The following is a 23,863-nucleotide window of genomic DNA, read 5'->3' as shown; positions in this document are numbered from 1 at the left end:
TATTCTGGGTCATTGTGGAAAAAGTTCAATTCTGCTTCCACCCAACATTCCTGGTCTTGGTCTTTTAAAATTTTAGGATAAAGGGCAAATTGAATCAATGTTAAATTTTCTCCCTTTGGGTATTTTGTATAGAAAATACTTTAATAATAATAATCTTTTCTTTAGATTATTTCTCCTTTTTATTTTTCTGAAAATCTTGTACACATAAGCACATATTTTAAATTTCTATTTTGCTTAAATACCACAGTCATTCCAAAGGTAGGTTGATGATAGAAATAACTTGTTATGAATATGTTCACCAAATATGCTAAATACCCAATACACAGCACTGTGTCTTGCAGGAGGTAGCAAGTTATTTTCAGGGATAAAAACCTTTTAATTACTTATTAAACACAAACTTGTACTAATGTGATTTATGAAGGCCCTATCAGAAGAACAAGAAGAAATAATGAAGTATAAGAATAAAAGTGAACATTTTTTCATAATTTTAAGAATACTTTTAACCTAAGATACTTATTCTCTGCAGGAGATAATGAGTTTATGTAAATTGATACTGTGTTGGTGCTTTTTAGTTGTGTGTTCAGAAGCTGAGTTATGTATAACATTAAAGAAGCCTAAAAGACTTTAGCTTTTGACATTAACTGATTAGACTGTAAGCTAATAAACATACAAAATATATATATTTGCTTGGCTAAAGACTAAATTGATTATTATATTACAAAGGTAGCTAAGTGGCCCAGTAGCAACTTTTAAAATCTATTTAGGATGCATTCCGTAGATGCACCATAGACTCTCTTAAGAAGTGGCATGCTACTTGTTTTCTGCCTTGTTGCTTACCACATGATTTAAAAACAAAAACAAAAATAGCATTCATTAATTTGCAAAGAACTTTGAACTTGTGCATTTTGTGGGATCATTGTTGCTTGATGATGATTCTAGTAAAAACATAGTCACACAGTTGAAACACCTTTCAAAAAATTTTGGAATGTTTTTTTCCTCTCTCCTCTGCCTTCCAGCCTCCAAAAACTGACCAATGGAAGTCAAAAGATGCTAGTTACAGGAACTTACAGCATTTCAGTGATGGAAATAAAGGCTTTGAAGGAAAATTTACATTCTAAGGTAGTACAACAGAGAGCATCATAACCAGAAAGAACAATTCTGGTGCCGGTTACCCAGAAACCAAGGGAAGGTGCTTGTTTGTTCAGGTGTAGGTGGAGGGGAGTCTTCTCTTCTGTTGGTTTTGCAAAGGTTATTGCAGCTGTGGCAAATGCAGCAAGGAAAACGTGAAATTGTTGGTAGAAACAGATGCATTTTCTTACAGAAACTTTTAATAAAAAAACTGTCATTTTATTCCCTATCAGTGGAAGTCTGACTGTGACTAGTGTTCGTGATTTAGGCATGGATGTGATTTTTGTGGGTAATAACTTGTGTTTAAGAAATGTTAATGATGGAAAGAAGAGGCCTTTGCGTACATGGCAATGTGCATTACATGAATTTGGTCAAAGGCAGAGAGACCAAGCAGAGTGGTTTCTGATCCAGACTTTTTGCTTTCCCTACAAGGAAGGCATCAAAACAGAAGGCTCAGGAAATAAAATATGTGAGAGACTATTTCAGGTGTCATAACACCTGGAAAATGAGATTGCCAAAGTGAAGTCTGATTTTTTGAAAATTAGTTGAAGCCTGTGTGCTATACAGGAGATAGCGTTGAGTTCTGTGATATGGAAATTCACAGCGCTTTCTACACGTTACCTAATACAGTGGTTCTTAAACCTGAACGTGTGCCAGAATCTCCTGGAGGGCTATTAAAAACACAGATTGTCATGCCCCACCTCCAGAGCGGGGTGTGGCCTGATGAATATTTGCATGTCTAAGAGGTTCTCAGTGCTACTAGCCAGGGACCACACTTTGAGAACAAATAAAATGCTGTAAACCTTAAAATAACCCTAAGAGGTAGGCATTGCTGCCTTTCTGTTTTATATATTTTATATATTAGTTGTCTGAGCACTGAGAGGTTAAATAACCTAATCAAAATTCACACAGGTAAAAAAGTGGCAGCACTGGGATTCGGATTTTTCCACCTGGCTCCAAAACCCAGTCTTTCTCTGTCTAACCGTACTTCATTAAAAGATAAAGAGATAAAGGATAGTGAGCAAACGAAGGTAGAAATAATGTTATTTGACATTGGAGACTGACTAGCAGCGGCGAAACATTATTCTTGTGCTCCGACTGGGCTGTGATCTTGACCAGTGTACAGCGGGGTTATTTCCTGGTCTACGAGTCAGAGACAATACACCATTTCTCTAAGGTGCCTGACAAAGTTGCTAAGGAACTTTGGGGCAGTCTTTGACAAATTGGGAGAGAAGAGAGATGCAGGATTTGCAAGAATATGAAAGGTTGATATCAGAAGTCAATGGTATTAGAAGCTGAAAGCTGATTTGGGGAAAACAAAGAGGACAGCAAGTACTTTTTTATGGTAGTTATGTGAAGTAGCAGGAGTTACTTAATGTGTCTTCAAACATAGGAGAAGCAGAATAAAAATTGACCTATCATCTTCACAAATCCACAAAGAAAAAATAAACAAGAAATAGGAAGATCAGTGACTGTAATCGCCCTAGATCTTTAGGTCTACTTACCAGACGTTGTCTAACCATACATACATGTCTGAGAGCATTGTCAGGATTCCATTCTGTACCATCTCGTGTTTTCATACATGCTGTCTCCATTCAACTGTATTGTCAGTCCCATATTTTACATATTGAAGTGAACTGATAAACTATTCTATTATTATGACATGTTTTTGCTGGTTCTACTGTTCCACTTTGAAATATCCAGGGAAATGTTATCTATCTCAAATGGGTTGACTTGGATTTTGCCAGCACATTCTTCAAAAAGAAGCTAATTTTTCTTGGTCTAAGTTGCTATTCCGATAATACTATGGAGCTTTGAACTAGTTTTACTTTTACTGCAGATCACAGTCTCACAACCACCAGTTATACTTACGGCAAAATGCATGTCCACATGGGAGCGTTTGAATACTTAGGGGCAAATTTTAAGGGAAATATGTCATTTTATCAAGGACCATGATTTTATCATGGTAATTTTTCTTTTTTTACTATCATTTTATTTTTTAAGCAAAGTTAAACCACCTCCACAAATTTCACCCAGCAAATCAATGGGCGGAGAATTTTGCGTGGCTGCGACGTTTGGGACATCCCGATCGTGGTTTGCAAATAATGCAGGTCTGAAAAGAGAAAAAGGTACGTATTTTTATTGAAGTTAAACTTGCCATTTGTAATTTTTGTTTCTTGAGGAAAATTCGGAGCAGTTCTCTTTGAATAATCTTGAGCCCAACAATAGAAAAAAATTTTCCCACTCAGTTAGCATGTCTCTCCTCAACTATTCAAGTCTCAAGAAGACAGGCTATCCTCTCACTGTAAATGTGGAATAAATTGCCCACTGAGTGTTTTTATTTTGTTTTGCTGGTGACAATATACAGGTGTTCTCAGTGCTGTCAATTCCATACCATTATATGTAGCTTTTACATTTTTCTCAAACTAATTTCATGCCATTGTCTATAAAGTGTGGAGAGGAAAAACGTTGTTATCCCTATTTTAGAGATGAAGAATTTGAGATCAGTAAGTTTAAATAATTTAGCTAAGATCACTAGTTAGTAGGTTATGGTATCAGAGTTTGAACCCAGGTTTTCTAATGCTAAATCTGTCCTTAAAAAATAATCTACAACAGCTCTGCCATGTTATAAATTAAAAGATAAAAACAGGCTCCCACTCAGAAATAAGAATCATCTTTTATGGTGACCGTTGTCCCTTTGAACTTATATAGTGTTGTTGTTTTTTTTTAAATCTCTCCTTTGACCACCAGAGTCAACTTATATAATTACTCTTTTAGTATGTGATTCCTCATTGTTTCTGTTTAGAAAAGAGTGCCTGCATTCGTGGACCAAGTGTTTAACTTTGAGTGTTAAAAATTTCCTCTTATTATTGTGATACTATTAAAGTAGGTCAGAAACCGAGTTGTTAGCGAGGCAGTTTTCTGACAGGTTCCACAGGCTGTATTGTTCTTGGCAAAATGGCTCTCCCTTACGCTTAATACTGGCAGTCAGACGTCAGCCCTTTCCCTTGTTATCGCCTTTCAGTGGCCCTTTCCTTGGAAATAGGATCCCAGGCACAGCAGGCTCTTTACCTAAGTGGGAGAGGATACAGTAAAGTATGCAAGCCTTCCATTTTCTTATCCCATCTTTATTTTTTTGTTACCTCCTCAGCTTTAATGATGCTATCGAAATGACTTTTTGTTACTAGTTAAAACCCTCTGTGAAGCTCGATTTCAAATGCTTCTCGCTTCTGTTCTAATTACCCTTTTAACTTGCTACCCCTTTATGTCCCACTACTGGTCATTAGCCATTTTCTCAAAGCAGCTGTAATCCAGTCCTCTGGCATAGAGATAAGGTAACCCACCCAGCATTCATGAGGGATTTTATATGCTCCTAGGTTTACTGTAAAACCCAAGATAGAGGACTAAACCTGGTTTGGTAGTGAGGACATGTGTACTCCTTATAAAGTCATTTGATTAGATCCATATTCAGCACCTGACCTCAAACTATGACTGGTCTTCATTTGCCGTGGGAGGAAAGAAGGAAGAGGATTGAGAGGAAAGAAGGACAAGGATTTGGGGGAGGAGGACGTGTGTGTGTTTTTCATTTGTCTGTTTGTTTTAATCCAGAAATTTAAAGGAGGAAGTTTTCTGAGAGAGAGTAGATGAGAAGTTAGGCTGATTTAGGCAAAGGGTCTCTCCTGCAGTTGAGTTGGTGCATCCAGTGTAACTAAATCTTAGTCCATACAGGGTTCCTTTTCTGTCAGTCCTTCCCTGTCCCACCTGATACCGTTCATTTTTCGTAATGTGGGACAAATTACTACACTGCAGGCAAATACAAAAGACTGTATAATATTGTTTGAGCATACTAGAATATTGAGTATATTTATGTCATTCTTGAAATGCTTAAATTTAAAAACATTTTGATAGCATAGAACTTTTCATATTCGTTAGCATCTACTTATAAGAGACAATTTTTAGGCAAGGAGCAGGCACCATGTGAAAAAGTTCCTGCCTTCTTATTTTCTCTCAGCAACCTCAGGAACGGACTGAAGGGTCAATAACTTGTAAAAATGATGCTGTGCTCCTTTTATGCCAATATCACATATCCAGGATCTGTTTTCCTGTTTTGTAGATCAGTCCAAACAAGTTGTAGTTGAATCCCTCTACATTATTAGCTGCTACGGGAACTTAGTGGAGCACATGATGGAGCCACGACCGCTTAGCACTGCACCCAAGATCAGCGATGACACCCCACTGGAAATGATGACATCTCCCCGAGCCAGCTGGACTCTGGTTAGGTAGTATCTCTTTTTGTTTTTTTGTTTTTTGGGGTTTTTTTAACAGCTTTGTTGAGATATAAAATATTAAAAGTGTACAATTTGGTAAGGTTTGACGACGTATGTATACAGCTGTGAAATCATCCCCATAAGTAACATTATATATATATCCATCACCTCAAATGTTTTCTTATGCCTCTTTCTAATCTCTCACCTGCCCCCCTTTATCCCTACTTCACCCACTGAGCCCCAGGCAAGCACTGGTCTGTTCTCTGTCACTATAGATCAGTTTATAATTTCTAGAATTTTATATAAATGGAATCAGAGTGCATAGTCTTTTTGTCTTTTTTCTCCCAGCAAAATTATTTTGATTTATCCCTGTTGTGTTTTTTTATAATTCATTCCTTTTCTAATTGAGATATAATTTACATGTAATACATATAATACAATTCACCCACTTAAAGTGAATTTTCACTAGGTCGTGCATCCATCACCACAATCAATTTTCATCACCCCCCAAAGAAATCCCGTACCCATTAGCAGTCATCCCCTCCCCGCCCCCATTTTCCTTCAACCCTTCAGCCCTAGGCAACCACCAGTTTATCTCCTGTCTCTGGATTTGCCTACTCTGGACATCTCATATAATTGGAATCATGCAAAATGTGACCTGTTGCATCTGATTTCCTTTACTTAGTATAATGTTTTTAAGGTCCATCCATGTTGCAGCATGTAGCAGAACTTCATTCCTTTTTTATGGCCAAATAATATTCCATTGCATGGATATACCACATTTTGTTTATCCATTCATCAGTTGATGGGCATTTCCACAGTTTAGTTGTCATGAATTATGCTCCTGAGAATATTCATGTACAAATTTTTGTGTGGTCCTATGTATTCAGTTGTCTTTGGTGTATGCCTTGGAGAAGACCTCCCTTTGAACTTCTTTCTCCTCGCATCTTTGAGTTACCTTTTCTAGGACTTGTTTTTTTTTTCCTATCCCACATAAAGAGCTTTAGTGCTTCCCCTATTTCCAGTCTCATGCTCACTGCAAGTAGAAAGTACATTGAGATAGCCATTATGGGGAATGGAAACTAATATAAATAGATTGGAAGGTTTCCTTTAAAGTGATTCCCCAAGATATAATGGCTTATCACTATAAAAATGTTTATTAACAATTAGAGTCCTTCTCAAAAGAACATAATCATTAGAACCTTTGTAATCTAGTATAAAGATGGAGAAATAAGATCTAGGATAAAATCCGTTCAATATAGTGTACAATAGTATAGGAGGACCTATAGGACCAAAAAATTGGTCCTGACATGTATGGAAGGAAACAGACAAAAATGGGTATGAAAATGATCTCTCTCCTTATGACATTTTAAAATATTCTTATATTGATTTTTGGAGGCTCTACCATTCTTTACTAGTACTTTACTGCACTGAATTGATCTGATCAATATCTTATTTATCAAGCTTTTAGGAATGGGCAGATCTAATTAAAATTACTGCACCATCATTGAAATAAGTGGCTTATTTTGGCATTCAGATGCTAATTAGGTCTTTAATAAGCCAACCATTAACTGCGTTTTTTTAAGCCATTTTTATCTGCTTTTATTTTATTTTAAAATGTATACATATTCTAAGAATAGAGAGCTCTAACAAGTGTCAGAAATTAGGTAAAAATTAGTTGTGACATTTGAATTCCACACTTCCTCTCTGTTCAGTGTTTTGAATGTCTTGTCTATTGTATTGAAGGGTCGTCTGCTTTAAACTAATATTGGCTGTATGTAATTTGTATGACTCACTGCCACCTTTTATTCTTTCTAAGCAGATGGCCTTGTGTTTCAGGTTTCAGCACTCCAACAAGTTCATTTTAATGATTACAAAGATAGTGTGAGTTTATATCAATGTCTGTAAGTGGTGACAGTGATGGTGATTTACATCCCATCTATTAAGCCTGAATATTAATATTCTTCTGCTGTTTCCTTAGAACTCCTCAATGGAATGAATTGCAACCACCATTTAACGCAAACCACCCTCTGCTCCTCGCTGCAGATGCAGTACAGTATTATCAGTTTCTGCTTGCTGGCCGTGAGTAGTTCTCATTTTTTTTCCTTCCATAGAGTATTTTGAGCTTTCATTTTAATATGCTGACCTTTAATGCGACCATGCATATTACCACTGGTCCATAGGCCAGAGGCCATAAGTAACCAGACTGAGGCAAGTAAGATATTTAATACAAATGTATACCATAAGCTTTAGCACACATTAAGTATGCCTCTAGCTGTTCACATTCCCTGGCCGTGAGATATCTGGTGGGCTCAAAATTTCTTTTAAAAAATGAGGATACTAGGATATAATAAAGTTTCATGAAATTGGAATTTATTTCTGACATGAAAAAAGTTAAGCACTTTTCATTGTGAAAATTGTATCAGCAGGCTTTTCGCTTTGTAGAATTTTACTTGCAATAACGAAGTAGTGATTCCAGCTCCATCAGGATTTTGTTTGTTTACTTTTATACCTAAGCCCTAACATTTGTAGAGATTGATCTCGATTCTTTTTTTACTTAAGGAGAAAAAATGTAGATTGAACTAGAAACAGCCTTCTTTGTAGGTGAGGCCTGAAAAGATAATTTAATATTTATTATCCAGTTTATGGTCATAGAATTAAAAATTCTTTACAATTATAATTCAGTTTTGTAGAATTCACTGGATCCTTAATTTTACTTGATGGCTCTGAGTACTGCATGTTTTTAAGAAACTTTCTAAAAATCAACAGACATGTTTTTAATGGAGTTTTGTTGAATCAGACTTCATTTCTTGCCTAGCTGTATTATGCAGCATGAAGTAAAATATTTGTGAAACAATTTTATTTTATGTTTATAGTGTGTTATATGTTATACTGGAGACAGAAAGTGTATTGACTTTGCTCTAAAGTTACGAAACTCTGTAATTGTAACAAATAGTTGACAGTCTCATTCTCTTGTATAATAGAACTCACTGATTCTTCTTCTTCATGTATTTATTGAGTGACTTCTATGTGTCAGGAACTTGTGGTTTAAATGAGAATAGTATGTTGCTTCTGTCCTCAATGAATTCAGTATCTAATTCAGGAGACAGGAGTTAAAAGATAAAAGGAAATGAGGCAGGTGCATCAGTGAAGGGTTATACATTGAATTATGAGGGCAGTGACTTAAGTTGCCAAAGCCTTCACAGAGGGATAATAGGTAAGTGGTTTTCTGGTTCCAAGAAGCAGAGTACATAAAAGTTGTTAGGGTCTAGGTCATCTAAGCATATATTTAACTCTATCATATGACTTGGAAAATACATGACATTTATGTAATATCAATGTTCACGAGAACATTTCCCCCTACTTCTCAATAGGGGTGAAAATAACTAATTGTTGGATTAAGTGTAGGTAACTTTTTCAGAATTAATACTGGTTTTCTTTGTTTAGTTATTTTGATAGGTCTGCTCAGTAGACAAACAGTAGCAAGTCCCAGATATGTGAGAAAAAAATATGGGGGGAAAATAATAAAAAAGCAACTGTCTCTATTCCTTAATTTTTTTGTTCCAGTGAATTAAGCTGATGGATATGACTTTATTTTAGCAGCTCTACTTGCACGGTTGAAGAACCGCCACTGTAGGCAGTAGCAAGCCATCAGTTGTTTTCAAGCATTGGAACGGCACCATCAGAACTGCATCTTAGAAAGATCACCCTGGCAGTGTTGTAATAAGAGGTTTGGTGGGGGTGGTGGGGGGAGTGGAGTCACAGTGATCCTGGAGCAAGATGAGAGGGCTTTAGTTAAGGCTGTTTACAGAGAAGACAGGACAAACCTGTGAGATGTTGCACAGTTGGACTAGAACAGAATTAGACAATTTGAAAGAAAGGTAGTCACTGATGATTCTATGGTTTCTAAATAAAATACATAATATAATGCATTTTATGTGAGACCTTTTGAATTCCCGATGGACTAGCATTGGGATAAGGATGAAAAGGCCTAGTTTCCAGTTCTAGACCACCTCTCAATAACTTGGAAAATATAAAGTATCAGTAATGATACTTGCTCTTACGAAGGTGTTACTATGGTCAGTGAAGTGATGCTAAAGTCCTTTAAAAACTTTAAAATAATCTATACATTTAAGCATCATTCTGAACCTTTGTTTCTTATCTCAGAAGTGCATATTTTCAAGTAATAGACTTCAGGGACTTAACAATGGAATCCCTATTCTGAATATGTGATTTTGACGATGTTGCCAGATCTGTCATCTAAGTGATAGACTTAATATGTCTGTCATATATCTAACTGACATAATTATTATGTTTCCTCTTATCTAGTGAAATGTTAGTATAGATATAATTTAATAAGTTAAAAAATACCTAAGAGGCAGGTAATTCTGTAATAATTATTATATTGCTTCTTTACATTGACAGTAGAGACACAGATTTAGCCTGGATTTTTAAAGTCATGTTTTCAACATAAAGAAAGGCTATATGGGGCTTCCCTGGTGGCACAGTGGTTGAGAGTCCGCCTGCCGATGCAGGGGACCCAGGTTTGTGCCCCGGTCCGGGGAGATCCCACATGCCGCAGAGCAGCTAGGCCCGTGAGCCATGGCCACTGAGCCTGCGCGTCCAGAGCCTGTGCTCCGCAATGGGAGAGGCCACAGCAGTGAGAGCCCCGTGTACCGCAAAAAAAAAAAGAAAAAAAGAAAGGCTATTTGATTGAGAGTCCTCAACAAGATAGTATATTTCATGACTGAAGCAATTAAATATGCAAAACATGGACATCTGCATCAGAGGAGTAAGAGCTGAAATATAATTGGTAAAAGCAATGCTGGGGCCAGTTTAGAGAGAATGCCTTTGCCTACCCATCTGTTGAGCCCTCTCTGTAAGTTAGAGCCTCGTTAAGAAAACTTTCTTATTACCTTCTTGCTTGACTTTCTCTCCGGTTTCCCTTACTGAAGCCATTTGAAAAGATGACGTGTATACTGTACCTGGTGGCAGGAAGTTTTTGTTTTATTCAACCATATTGAAAATCACTTCTTACTTCCCAACCTGCAAACTGTTGATAAATATATTACTGAAGGTATTTTCAAATATAACCATTTGTAGTAAAAGTGTAATGCAAACTTCACAAACGTTGTCAGTATTTTCTTTGGTTGTATCTGGATCTGTGGATCAAGTGAAGCAGACTTGTACAAACTCCGGAAATTATAATAATAGTGGACAAAGAATAATGTAAATGGAAATGCGAAAGAGACTTTGTCTCAGGGAGAGGAGAGTAGGAGAGCAGGATGTTTAGCAAGGAATCCCCACTCCCCTTTCAGCCCTGTAATCATAATAAATACACCACTAGTTGTAAACAAAGTTCTGCATATGTGGCAAAAGGGTGACTGGTGGTAAGGGAAAGGGAAACCTGCCTGAACGCTAAAGACTTCTTACCTAAATTTAGTGAAGTAAGTTAAAACTCCAAATTTTGTATTAACTGTAGTCACACTTTCTACCCATATTAAATGAATGGAATGATACAAAATTGAGCAATTTGGGTGTATCATAAATTGACTCATAGTAGCCTGCTCCTTACAAGAGCTCCTCACTATGGAGGTAGAAATCACTCCTTTGTCATTAGGAGGATAAGCCATAAGAAACTGCTGTTTAGAATAAGCAAAAAACGTCATATGGTTTGAGTAGATTGACTAGTTTATGTGTGCAAAGTGGATATGCAGATGGTAATCTAATCTTGCTATATAGCTCAGTAAAGGTAAAAGTCAAGAATCTAATATAAAAAAAAAGTTTTGCCTGGGTCGAAATCTTGGGAATCGTTTATAAAAAGATTATAGTAGTGGTGATTAGTGATTTTTGTGCTAACGGTATATTTTCTTCCTTCTGAAAAAAAAAATGCATGCTATAGTTACCTTTTCTAAAATAGGCTTTTTATTTCAGTGTATTTCTTTGCCAAAAACAAAGATAAACATTAGACGAGACTAACAAATATCAGCCAGCTTTGAATGTGATCCGGAGTAGACAATGCTTTTTCTTTAGTCTGCTTCAGAGCTTCCCAAATTGTAAATTAGAAACAGGGCTTACTTGGGAACGTTTTATTTAGGGCAAAAATAATGTTTCCTCCTTTTCTTTCAGGTAATTTGGCAGCAGCAGTATTTTTTAAGTTGCTGACATTAACTAGCTTTGTTGGGGGTAGGTCAGACTTTGAACTTCCAAGATAATCCATGGGTTTGTGAGAAGTTCCTCCCTAAGCTTACTGAATTTTCTTTGTTAAATGGTAACAAAGGATCACTCAACAGAAATATAGCTTTGATACACAATAGAAAGGTGACTGGGATCCATAGAACCCCCTCCCAGTGTTTTATTGGGGATATAATTGTTTTTCTCTACTTATAAAGGCATTATAGGAAAGGTGGGGAAAGCCTTTGACACTAGATGGAAGGGAATGAAGAACACTGAAAATGCTTAAAGCATATATGTGGGTTTTTGTTAATTATTTAACTCTCTTTCAAATATAATTCACTGTTAACACAAAAATAGTATCAATGTATTGTGGTCTTTAAAACACATACATACGTGTGTGTGTGTGTCTGTGTGAGACAACAGTAGCATAAAGGCCAGGAGTGTGGGAAATGGAACTATACTATTGTAAGTTTTTATAGTATATGTGACTTCAGCATCATTTGAAGGTTGTTAAAGATGTATATAATGAAATTTTAAAAAACCTAAGTGCTCAAAAAGGAAATAAAATGTTAACAAATAAGCAAGTTGATGTAACCCTAAGCATGTCAGTGCTCACATTAGTTATAAATGGTCTAAACATCTAAACAAGTCATGGATCAAAAAATAAACCCCAGCTATATGCTGCTTAGGAGAAACCCTTTTTTTTTTTTTTTTTTTTTTGCGGTACGCGGGCCTCTCACTGTTGTGGCCTCTCCCGTTGAGGAGCACAGGCTCCAGACGCACAGGCTCAGCGGCCATGGCTCATGGGCCCAGCCGCTCCGCAGCATGTGGGATCTTCCTGGACCGGGGTACGAACCTGTGTCCCCTGCATCGGCAGGCGGACTCTCAACCACTGCGCCACCAGGGAAGCCCCCACTTTTTTTTAATCAGCATTTTTTAATTGAAGTATAGTTGACTTAAAATGTTGTGTTAATTTCTGCTGTACAGCAAAGTGATTAAGTTATATATTCTTTTCCATTATGGTTTATCATAGGATATGGAATATAGTTCTCTGTGCTCTACAGTAGGACCTTGTTGTTTATCCGTTCTATATCTAAAAGCTTATATCTGCTAACCCCAACCTCCTCCCCCTTGGCAACCACCAGTCTGGAGAAACCCACTTTAAACCCTCGCTTGCTACATTAATATAAGACTAAGTAGAACACTCCACCCAACAACAGTAGAACGTACATTCTTTTCAAGTGCACAGGGAACATTGACAAATAGAGACCTTCTTCTGGGCCATAAAACAAGTCTCAATAAGTTTAAAAGCTTTCAAGTTATACAAAGTATGTATATTCTCTGACCACAGTGGAATTAAATAAGAAATGATTAACAGGTCTCTGGGAAATCTACAAATATTTGGAAACTAAACAATACACTTCTACATGATACATGGTTCACAGGAAAAGTCAAAAGGGAAATTAGGATTATTTTTAGCTGAATGAAAATGAAAACAGAACACATCCCTATCTTAGACTACTATTCAGGGAAAAAAATAGTAGATTGAAGTATAAATACATGCAACAAGTTGGATGATTCTTAAGAACATCATGCGGAGAAACAGAGTACGACAGAGAGTTTTGAATATGACCATAAAGGGTTCGGTAGATCTTTATGGTGATGGAACCGTTCTGTATCTTGATTACTATTTTAGCAAATTCTTATGAATCTGTAATTCTTTCAAAATAAAAACTTCATAGAAAAATGAAACATTTGTGGGATGGCATTAAATTACTACTCAAGGTGAAATTTATAGGACTAAATGCCCATGTTATAAAATGAAATCAGTGACTCAGCTTTCACATTCAGAAACTAGTAGAGTGAATTAAAGCACAAAAAAGGAAATAATAAAGATGAGTGAAATCAAGGAAATAGAAAACATAAAAACAATAGAAATAATATAGAAAAATAGGAAAAAGTATTTAAACCATAACGTTGTGGTGTGGTTTTCTTCTGCTTGGAGTCTGTGAGATTCTTCAATCTATGAAGTTTTAATTTTCATCAGATTTGAAAATTTTAATACAGTTACATCTTCACATTTTTTTCTGTCACTCTGCTTCTCTCCTTTTGTGACTCCAATTATATGTCTGTTGACAACTTGATATTTTCCCAGCTCACTGATTCTTTGTTCAGTTAAAAAATTCTCTTTCCTTCACTCTGTTTGATTTTGTATAGTTTGTATTTCTATGTATTTATGTATATTGTCTTCTGCTGTCTAATCTGCTGTTTTATTCAACACATTCTTCATTCCAGATACCATATTTTTCATCTATAAGTTCCATCTGGATGTTCTTTTATATCTTTCATTTCTTTCCACATCGCGTACCTGTTTGAACATATGAGACATATATTTTGTAATTGTTGTTTTAGAGTCCTTGTGTGCTAATTCTTTTCACCCTGGTATTGCTTGGGGTTTTTTTCTATTGATTGATTTTTCTTCTTGGTGTGCTTTCCTGCTTCTTTATGTGCCTAATGATTTTTGATAGGATGCTGGGCATTTTTGGTTTCATGTTGTTGAGTGGTGGATTATTCTGTTTTCCTAGGATGTAGTCAAATTACTTGGAAAAAATTTGATTCTTTCTTTGTTTATTTTTAAGCTTTGTTATGGAGGGTTCAAAATAACCTTTTGCTTAGGACTAATTTAATTATTTTAGGAGAAATGTAAATCTAGTCTCTTTTATGTGGCCAGTAGTAGATATGGGTGACCCTAATTGTTTTTTACATTTCTTGTCCTTAAATCCTATGTATTATCTTGATATTACATTATACCAGTTCTGCTGCCTTTACTTTTGACTCATTACCTTCCCTAACATAAATAGAAATAAAAAACATGTATATGAGTATCTATAACACATTGTGATAAGTGCTTGTTAATAGCATGAATTAATTGGTATAGAAAGGATGGTGAAGGATGAAGGAGGTACAGAGAATTCAAGCCATAGCTGCTGGGACAGAAATGACTTAGGAAACCATAATTTGAAAAGATACACGCACCCCAGTGTTCATTGAAGCACTATTTACAATAGCCAAGGCATGGAAGCAACCTAAATGTCCATCGAAAGAGGAATGGATAAAGAAGATGTGGTAATATATACAATGGAATATTATTCAACCATAAAAAAGAATGAAATAATGCCATTTGCAGCAACATGGATGGATCTAGAGATTGTCATACTGAGTGAAGTAAGTCACACAGAGAAAGAGAAATATCGTGTATCGCTTATATGTGGAATCTAAAAAGAAGTGATACAGATGAATGTATTTATAAAGCAGAAATGGACTCACAGACTTAGAGAATGAACTTATGGTTACCAGGGGTGGGAGAGTAGAGGGAAGGGATAGTTAGGGAGTTTGGGATTGACATGTACACACAGTGTTATCTGGCAGCCTGGATGGGAGGGGAGTCTTGGGGAGACTGGATACATGTATATGTATGGCTGAGTCGCTTTGCTGTGCACCTGAAACTATCACAACATTTTTAATCGGCTATATTCCAATATAAAATAAAAAGTTTAAAAAAAAGAAATTCAAAGAAGGAAGAAGTTAATTGTTAGTGGGATGGAGAGAAGTGGCTGAATTTCAGAGAAATTTAGCAAGTTGCCTCTGTAGGATTTGGGACTATATGAGGCTACTGAAGAAAAGTGAGGAGGAATGGATAACTAGCTTAACACTAGGTTATGCCACTCATTGAAACATTAAAGAAAATATGTTGCCTAGAGTAGGAGAGAGAGTTGCTGATTGCAGTGTTGCATCTGTTTTGGTGCATGCAGTATGTATCCTGGTGGTAATATTCAGTAGGTTCTTGGAAATAACTCAGAACCTTCCATGTGTGTATTTATAGATTTGAGCTCCTTTCTGAGATTGTTTGGATATATAATTAGTAATTGATGTAAGCTTTCTCTGAAATAATTTTATCCTAGAGAGAATTTAGAGAGGAGAGATGAGGTTCCATTATGGTACAGACAGCATAACATGTAAGAAGACAGTGTTAATCATTCTAAAAGCTCCACCTGAAACCTTACTTTTCAATAGCTGGGCTATCTATTGATATATCAGCTTTTTAAAAATGTTTTTGCTTTACTGATCACTTGGACTTTACTAGCACTTTTGTTTAAATCTGTATATATAATGAAGTAGATAATACCTAAAGCTAGTATTGAAATTTGTCTTACCCATAGAAGTATGAAAAACACAAGTAGGCAGCATATTTAAGGTTAGATTCTAGAGATCTTAATTCTCAACTAAATTTTGTGCTGCTGGCCTACTGGCTACAACTGTGAGAGTAAAAATAGGAAATATTTTTCCTTGTAATATAAAGTCACACTTTTGGGTTTAGAGTTGAAGACATTTTTAGCCTATTTTACTGTCTTGTTTCATTGGTTTTACAATACAGTGGTGATCTATTTTGAACATACTGATACAAAAAGGAAGAAAAAAGTATTGCTCTCCTCTACCAGGGTCATTATCAGTACCCTGGCAAAGCAGTTAAATGTGCAGCAGTTTTCTGAGCTGCTCTCTTTGGAGTGTCACATTAGATTTAACCTAACATCCTGGATTGCATCGTTGTTGTGGTATGTACCAAGTATGGTGGAGGTACTCAACACTATTTCCTTGCATTGTCCATAATAAATATTTGCCCAAGATTGGGTAGGGTGGAAGGGGAAAGAAAGAAATGTTTTTCTCCTGTAGAGGAAACTTGTAATGTAGGACTTATTTATAGAGTATTTATAGTCCATTGTTGGTCATTGGGTGTGTCATACTGCTCTATCTAGGTCTGAATATCTGAGGTACTTAAGAAACCACTTCATATTGAGTTATATTTGATGGATTCTCTTATTTATAGTTAATTTTATCCACTGACATGTCCTTCCATAGAGAAATGATTTTAGTGAAATGAATGGTGTTTTTCTTCAGGAGACTAGAAGTTTGAGACATACTGACCCTGAATTTAGCCATATATATGTTGTATAATTTGGGGAACATTATGAAATTGAATACATTGTCTTCCTCAATGAAAAAATATCATATAGTTAATCAAAAAGTTTAGATTAGAGTACCCTCTTTTCCTTCTTCTTTCCCTTTGTGTTTAATGGGATACATGCTTTTTATTGATACCCATATCTTTACATAGATCTTCACACCTATGGAATAGTTCATTGGGTTTCTCTGTCATCGTTGATTTATTGTTGAGATGTTTCACCATCAAAAGTCCTCTCTTTTACAACATAGTGACCTATACTCCATTCTGAAGTAAGTCTTGGCATTTCTGTCATTTGCTTTAGTATTTATCATTTGGAGAAATGATGTCAAACCACCTTCCTGTCATAATTACATGTCAAACCACCTTCCTGTCATAATTGTTCTTAAAATTGAAATGAAACAAAAACGTTTTTATAGAGGGTTTTTTGGTACTTTTAAATATCTTGCTTACTTTATTTTACACAACTGTGTGACATCACAACTTACTGTTCCTGTTGGTTGCTTTATTTTTAATAAATTTTTAAATTTTATTTATTTATTTTTGGCTGTGTTGGGTCTCCGTTGCTGCGAGCAGGCTTTCTCTAGTTGTGGTGAGTGGGGGCCGCTCTTCATTGTGGTGAGCGGGCTTCTCATTGCAGTGGCTTCTCTTGTTGCGGAGCACGGGCTCTAGGCATGTGGGCTTTAGTAGTTGTGGCTCGCAGTCTCAGTAGTTGTGGGTCGCAAGCACTAGAGTGCAGGCTCAGTAGTTGTGGCACACGGGCTTAGTTGCTCCGTGGCATGTGGGATCTTCCGGGACCATGTCCCCTGCATCGGCAGGCGGATTCTTAACCATTGTGCCACCGGGAAGCCCTGTAGGTTGCTTTATGACCTGCTTTTTTTTCAGGTACAGTTGACAGTATATTCTTTTCCATTTATGCTATTAATATTCATTGCCATCAGATTGGCAGATTTGGCTGGGATAGAACATTGATTCTGATAGATTAAAGAAAAATAATCTATTGGTCATAAAGCCTCTAGTCCATGAGTACCTCTGCTTCTGCTGTCATTTACTCTAACCCACCAGAGTTTAAGGTTCTTATATTCAGATACTGATACCCCTGAATATTCATTTTGTTAGTTGAGTAGTGGGGATATAAGATGGAGGGTACAGGGATATCTGTTTGCCTTTTTCTCCAAAAATAAGGAACTAAAAGAATGGTCTGTGTCTGCTTACCTGCAATAATGTAATGGGTTGATATTGGCAGGAGCTTGTGGTTTGATGTGCCATCACTTCCATCAGTAAGGTTAATTGCTAACAAATGACTAAATGGGAATTTAGGGGGAATGCTACAGCTGTCTGCTACGTTAGTGGTGATGGGAGTTCTGGCGCCATTTCAGGGTCACTATTTGTATCTGTCTATCAGAGTTAGAATACAGTTGTTTCTCTCAGTTTCAGCCTTCTCTATAGAATTTCTGTCAATTGTTTGACTCCATTAAGTGTGCAGAGGAAATAAAAGCCTGAATGACCAATCCACCAGGGGCTATGGATAGACCCTTTCATTGTCCATACTCAGAGCACTGCATTAGGTCTCATTATCCATTTATAATAAGCGACCTCTGCCCCCTGGGTCATTGAAAAATATTCAGTGTGCTCTTCTGACACATAGGGCACCTTTCTCAGCAGACACATCAAACAATGGGACGTCTGGTAGTCTGGAGGACTAGTGCACATGGCAGGTTTTTAAATACACAGCCTTGTGCCAAATCACTCTGACAATTTGCTCTTGCATGGTTCATAAATGTGCTAAGGGGAGCCTAATGTCTGGAAGATGAATGTAATGTTCCTTTCCTCTTTTCTTTCTTTCTTTTCCTTCTGTTTAAAACAAATTTTTTTTGCCATGTTTTTCAGTATTGTTTTCTAGAAAGGATTTGCCTTCATGTCTGCTTTTGCATTTCCTGATAGAGAAATATGGAAAGATTTGGACATAGTGAATGGATAGAGCCATCATCTTTGGAAAGTATTTGCGAAATACACCCATGGAGGTTATCTGTGGTACACTAAAAACCTATCTTCTGTTTCCTGCCATGCCCAAACTGGTAGTGATTAAATATCCCACTGAAAAGTTTGAGAAAGAACTTGATACTTCCTTGATCACTATAGTCCAGATTTCTTCTGTGATATAAATTTGGGCCACCTACTCGAAATCTCCGTGGTTCTCTCTCCAGCCCCCAGTGCATAGATAGACTTGGGGAAAAGATGGAGATAACATAGTGATTATTGGATGAAATATAAAGTAAGAAAACTGTCATGTCCGGAGCTTCGCACTGTGTAAGCTGAAGGTGGCCTTCTAAGAGTCTTGTCTAATGGTGACTAACTATGTGGCCCTAACAGTACAGTGCCCTGTTAAGTACTGCTAGGAGCCAGTCATTTACCTGAAGGATGTTGGGGTAGGAAAATAAAAGATTGAGAGACACTTCTTTAGCAGTTCATATGAAGAAACATTAAGAATAGGGGAAAGTGTTTATAAGAGTACTTTTTAAGTTTAAGATGCATACATTTCATTGGTAAAGCCTTGTTCCTCTCTTGGAAGGTTACATACTTTGCATTTTTCGTGTCACATATATTGGCTTGATCAATTTATTTAAAATATATGAAACACACAGGCATTCAAAGAAAACCAGTATTACAATGAACTGGCAGCCACACCGTCCAGTAGACCCCAGGTGTCTAGTTCAGCAAAGCAGTTTTCCTATTAAATGACGTACTGTGGCATGCTCTCAGATCCCGGGACACAGAGGTGTCACCTCCAAAGAATGACCGTTGAGTTCCAGCTCAGATTTTTCTCTCCAGACCAGTTATGGAAAACCATGTAGTTGTCAGAACTCTCTCCATGACAAGAATTAATATATTAACTGGATTATAGCACCATTTGACAAATTGCTTACTAAATACATCAAAATTGATTGGACATTCTGTATTTGAATTGACAAATGGCTGCATTAGGAGAACGAGGGAAATCCATTAATTATAGCCGCTCTCAACCATGGGAAATATAATCATATAAATATAGATTTTGTTAAAACAAAAATCTCCACTTTATGGTAGCATTGCTTATGTGTTTACCTACACCTCTTTGTTGTTAACAGAAGGGCTGCTCTTGGCCACTGCCCTTTACATAATCATAAAAAAATAATAATTTCTGCTCTGTTATATGTTTCAGGCCCTCCTGACTGCATAATAGTTTTTAGTTCTTATTCCAGAAAAGTAGAAAATACCAGGGAAACTCAGCCTTTCTGCTTGGTTCTCAGCTGTACCCCTGTCTGTCCATCTTGCCCTTGGAGTCTCATTTAAGTCAAAAGCTTTACTTTTTGCTTTGATGGTGTATAAGCTTTTATCATCACTCAATTTCTTCTTTTTCTCATGGTCTTTCTTTCTGAAGGTAACCACCCGAATGACCAAGGCAGAAGGGAGGTGGGTGAATGCCATGGATTGTCTCTCTCCAGTTTGAGTCTGTTCTCCTTATTGTTGACATATGACAGGAGGCTTTCTGCCATGTGATTTTGTGGAAGTTGGTGGAGAGACGAGAAACACTGGAGTGCTTTTATACCATTAGTTTCTTGCCTTTTCTACTATGCTTTCTTTGTATTTTATGACCACATGAAGAGCATCAGAACCTCCCTTACATGGTGTCAAGTCTGGGTCAGAGCTGAGATTTTTTTTTTTTTTTTTTTTTTGCCGTACGCGGGCCTCTCACTGCTGTGGCCTCTCCCGTTGCAGAGCACAGGCTCTGGACGCTCAGGCTCAGCGGCCGTGGCTCACGGGCCTAGCCGCTCCGTGGCATGTGGGATCTTCCCGGACCGGGGCACGAACCCTTGTCCCCTGCATCGGCAGGCGGACTCTCAACCACTGCGCCACCAGGGAAGCTCCAGAGCTGAGATTTCTAAGAATATTTTGCGTTTACTGTTTTTTTCTTCTCTTGGGCACTCTGCTGCCTTCCAAGGCTGTTCCTAGGTACCAGTGGTCCTCCCATGGTTATGTCACTTATACTTTAAGTATAAAACCAAACCAGTATTTTCTAAAATGAAATCTTCTAATTCCTCAGGGGTATTATAGAGAATGTAAAGTGTGGTCCAAAGTACTTTCTTTTCTGTTACTACATGTAAGGCTTCCTTGAATGCCTGTAACTTCCTTGTGTTGGGACTTCTGTTCACAGTCATTTTTTCCCATTATTCCATAGCTTTATATGGTATCTCTGATCAGTATACATAGATGTTTATTAAGATGAGAAAAATGATTATATTAAGACATGAAATAAAGGAATCATGGAGACTAAATCGGTGATATAGTTTATATTTGGGGATAAATAACTCTCAGATGTTTCACATGAAAATTTTAATTTAAAATAATGAACTTACCAGGTAGAGACATCATGAATTGAAACAGTTTATACTTCAGGTTAAGAACATGGTCTTTGGAGTTTGCAGTTCTAAATTCCATTTCTGCTGTTTGCTGGCTGGGTGACATTGGGCAGATAACTTAACCTCTCTGGGCTTTAGTTTACCTGCCATTAAAATGGGAGTAATACTTACCTTACAAGATTGTGTTAGATTAAATGAGGTAATTCATCCAAAAAGCTTTACACATTATCTTGGATAGAATAAAAACTTAGCAGAGATTAACTTTTGTTTGTAGGTGGTGTTAACAGAAATAGTATTCTTGTTCTCCTTTGAGGTCTTTCTTGCCTCTATCCATTCCAAGAGCTTTATGACTGAGATACTATTAGTCGGCACAGCTTTGTTGTTAACAAACAACAGTGAAGAGAAAACATTTGTGGTAAATCCTATCTCTTCTGTTTTTAAGTGGTCATCTGGACAAGTATGGCTCTAACCTGAGCATTTTCAAACCTATAGAAAGAAATTTTTCTTAGCAATTTTAATTTATTGATGCAAATGAAAATTTCTCTTAGACCTATTTGTTTTGAGCATCTTCAATACCTTAGTAATTTATAGGAATTGGGATTTTTCTTGCTGTCCACTGCATTCTGAAAGGCTTTACTCTGGATGATTGCCTTAAAACTCTGAAACTTACATAAAAGGTAAGATTCTCAACCCCCAGACTTCTGAAATGCCAGAAGGGCATTTGATTTTCTGAGTTTGTCATTAGAATCATTGTTCACTATTCCAGTGAGCCTTTGTTTTTTACTCCATATTTTTTGAAGTTTATAGTGAACATGTGTTCATATAATATTATTTAGGTGATTTTTTTTTTTTTTAAAGGCAATGAGAGAGGAAGAGAGGGAGGGAGGGGAAAAGGAAGAAAGAAAAAGAATGAAAGGAGAGGGGACTTCCCTGGTGGCGCAGTGGTTAAGAATCTGCTTGCCAATGCAGGGGACACGGGTTCGAGCCCTGGTCCGGGAAGATCCCACATGCAGTGGAGCAAATAAGCCTGTGCGCCACAACTACTAAGCCTGCGCTCTAGAGCCTGCAAACTACGACTGCTGAGCCTGCGAGCCACAGCTCCTGAGCCCGCGTGCCACAACTACTGAAGCCTGCATGCCTAGAGCCCATGCTCCACAACAAGAGAAGCCACTGCAATGAGAAGCCCGCGCACCACAACGAAGAGTAGCCCCCACTCGCCGCAACTAGGGAAAGCCCGCGCACAGCAAAAAAGACCCAACGCAACCAAAAAAAAAAATCTTTAAAAAAAAAGAAAGAGGGAAAGAAGGGGAGACGGAAGGACAGACTATTGCAATTTGTTATAGAGCATAGAAATTAAATGTTATACTAAGGCTAAAGGTATTAATATGGATGATCCTCACACGTATGGTGCTGTGGGAAAACAACATAGTCCTGAATACTTCATAGATCTCCTAGTCTTGCCAAGAAAAGAATCAAGATGGCTCTGTGTCCAACTGCGGGTCAAGAAATGTTTGCTGTTTTTTTCATTCATGCAACAGACTTAAAATTTTTTTTTATTATGGAAATGTTGAAACATTCACAGAAGTACAGTGAATAGTATAATGAGTCTGCCTATTACTCAGCTTGAAGAATTAACAACATTCTGCCACTCTTGTTTCTTACGTTCTCTTAAAATCTTTTTTTTTTTAATGTATGGTGGATAAAAGTATTGTGAGAAAGCCACCCACTCTTGTATCTTTTTACCTATTAATACTTTAGTATGTGTCTAATGACAAGGACTTAATAATAAGGAGATACCTCTTTCTAGTAGTTGTACATTGTGCAGCAGTAGAGGGAAGAGCAAGCCTTGGAAAATGTTCTCCTGCATTTGGAAAGAGAGAAAAACATACGGTGGTTGTAAGGCAGTATTCTCCATCTCATTCTTTCCCCAGTCCTCTTGGCTCTATGATTTTTCTGATTTATTTAGAGGTAGAAATCTTAAACATTTAATTTCTCTATTTTATGGAACATATCAAGGATCCTTAATGATTGTTTGGAAAGATTTTAAATTATGTTCTTAAGTATAGGTTGAAAATGTTGATGTCTTCCACAACTAAAAGCTTTTAACTCTCCATGCCAAGAGAACTTTGCCTCTTTTGCTTAGGCAAGAGAAAATCTGTACTTAATTCTTCCTGCTGTATAATAATCTGGCCTTATCTGGTATGCAACTAGATAATAAATAAGGGAAGCATGGAAGAAGCTGCATTAACTCTTTGCAAAAAATGATCTTTGCCGTTTTTACATTTCCGAACGACTCCCTCCCCTTTATATTCGTTTTATAAGACCTTGTTGTGGAGGCTGGACTGAGTACATTAGACTCTTTGCCCTTCAACTGTGCCATTGTAGGTTAGATCGGGAACAATACGTTTCCAATAACTGGCCTATTGCCTACTTGTACAGATTGGTACATTGATGACTGAATGTGGTTTAATGATCCAAAACAGTGATTTTTTACCTTCAAGACATCAATTTGCAATACTTTCTGCCTAACCTCTACTCATCTCAATCTCATAGAGGATATTATATTTTAGAGTGTTCCTTGAATTTAGAGAATTGATTATTCCTGAAAGAGCTGCCTCTAACATACAGGGTTAGCTGTGAGAATACAGTTGCCACTATCGAAAGATTACAGCTCATAATTCTACAGAGAACTAGCACCAAAGAGCTTCTAGCTTCCAGCAAATAGTCATTTCCCTCAGCAGAAACATACACTACCATGTGTACTTGAGCAGTTGCTAAAAGCTGGTCCTATATTTGATATGTGTGTGTAAATACAGAGATAATGATAAACAGATACATGTAGAGTGAGTGTGAGAAAGAGTGTATATAAG

General features: G+C 37.0%; 1 protein-coding gene across 11 annotated transcripts in view; it reads left to right on the top strand.

The window, feature by feature from the left end:
- BCAS3 (BCAS3 microtubule associated cell migration factor) overlaps window positions 1-23,863 on the top strand; it is a 576,417-nt gene that overhangs the window by 253,340 nt on the left and 299,214 nt on the right. For 9 of the 11 annotated variants that reach the window (XM_089900965.1, XM_089900966.1, XM_089900972.1 and 6 more), the window contains 4 exons: window positions 3,133-3,257; window positions 5,243-5,408; window positions 7,236-7,280; window positions 7,378-7,478. In XM_089900965.1, coding sequence (XP_089757091.1) covers window positions 3,133-3,257; window positions 5,243-5,408; window positions 7,236-7,280; window positions 7,378-7,478 — 437 coding nt within the window. The remainder of the gene's footprint in view (window positions 1-3,132; window positions 3,258-5,242; window positions 5,409-7,235; window positions 7,281-7,377; window positions 7,479-23,863) is intronic. The other 2 variants (XM_022552784.3, XM_089900974.1) reach the window with 1 other exon arrangement.

This window comes from Delphinapterus leucas, chromosome 19 (genome assembly GCF_059928025.1).
Source record: "Delphinapterus leucas isolate spDelLeu-1000000601 "Yukka" chromosome 19, BTC_Dleu_Yukka2, whole genome shotgun sequence".
Taxonomy (NCBI): domain Eukaryota; kingdom Metazoa; phylum Chordata; class Mammalia; order Artiodactyla; family Monodontidae; genus Delphinapterus; species Delphinapterus leucas.
The sequence above is the reverse complement of the archived record's forward strand: the minus strand, read 5'-3'. Positions and strand labels throughout refer to the sequence as shown.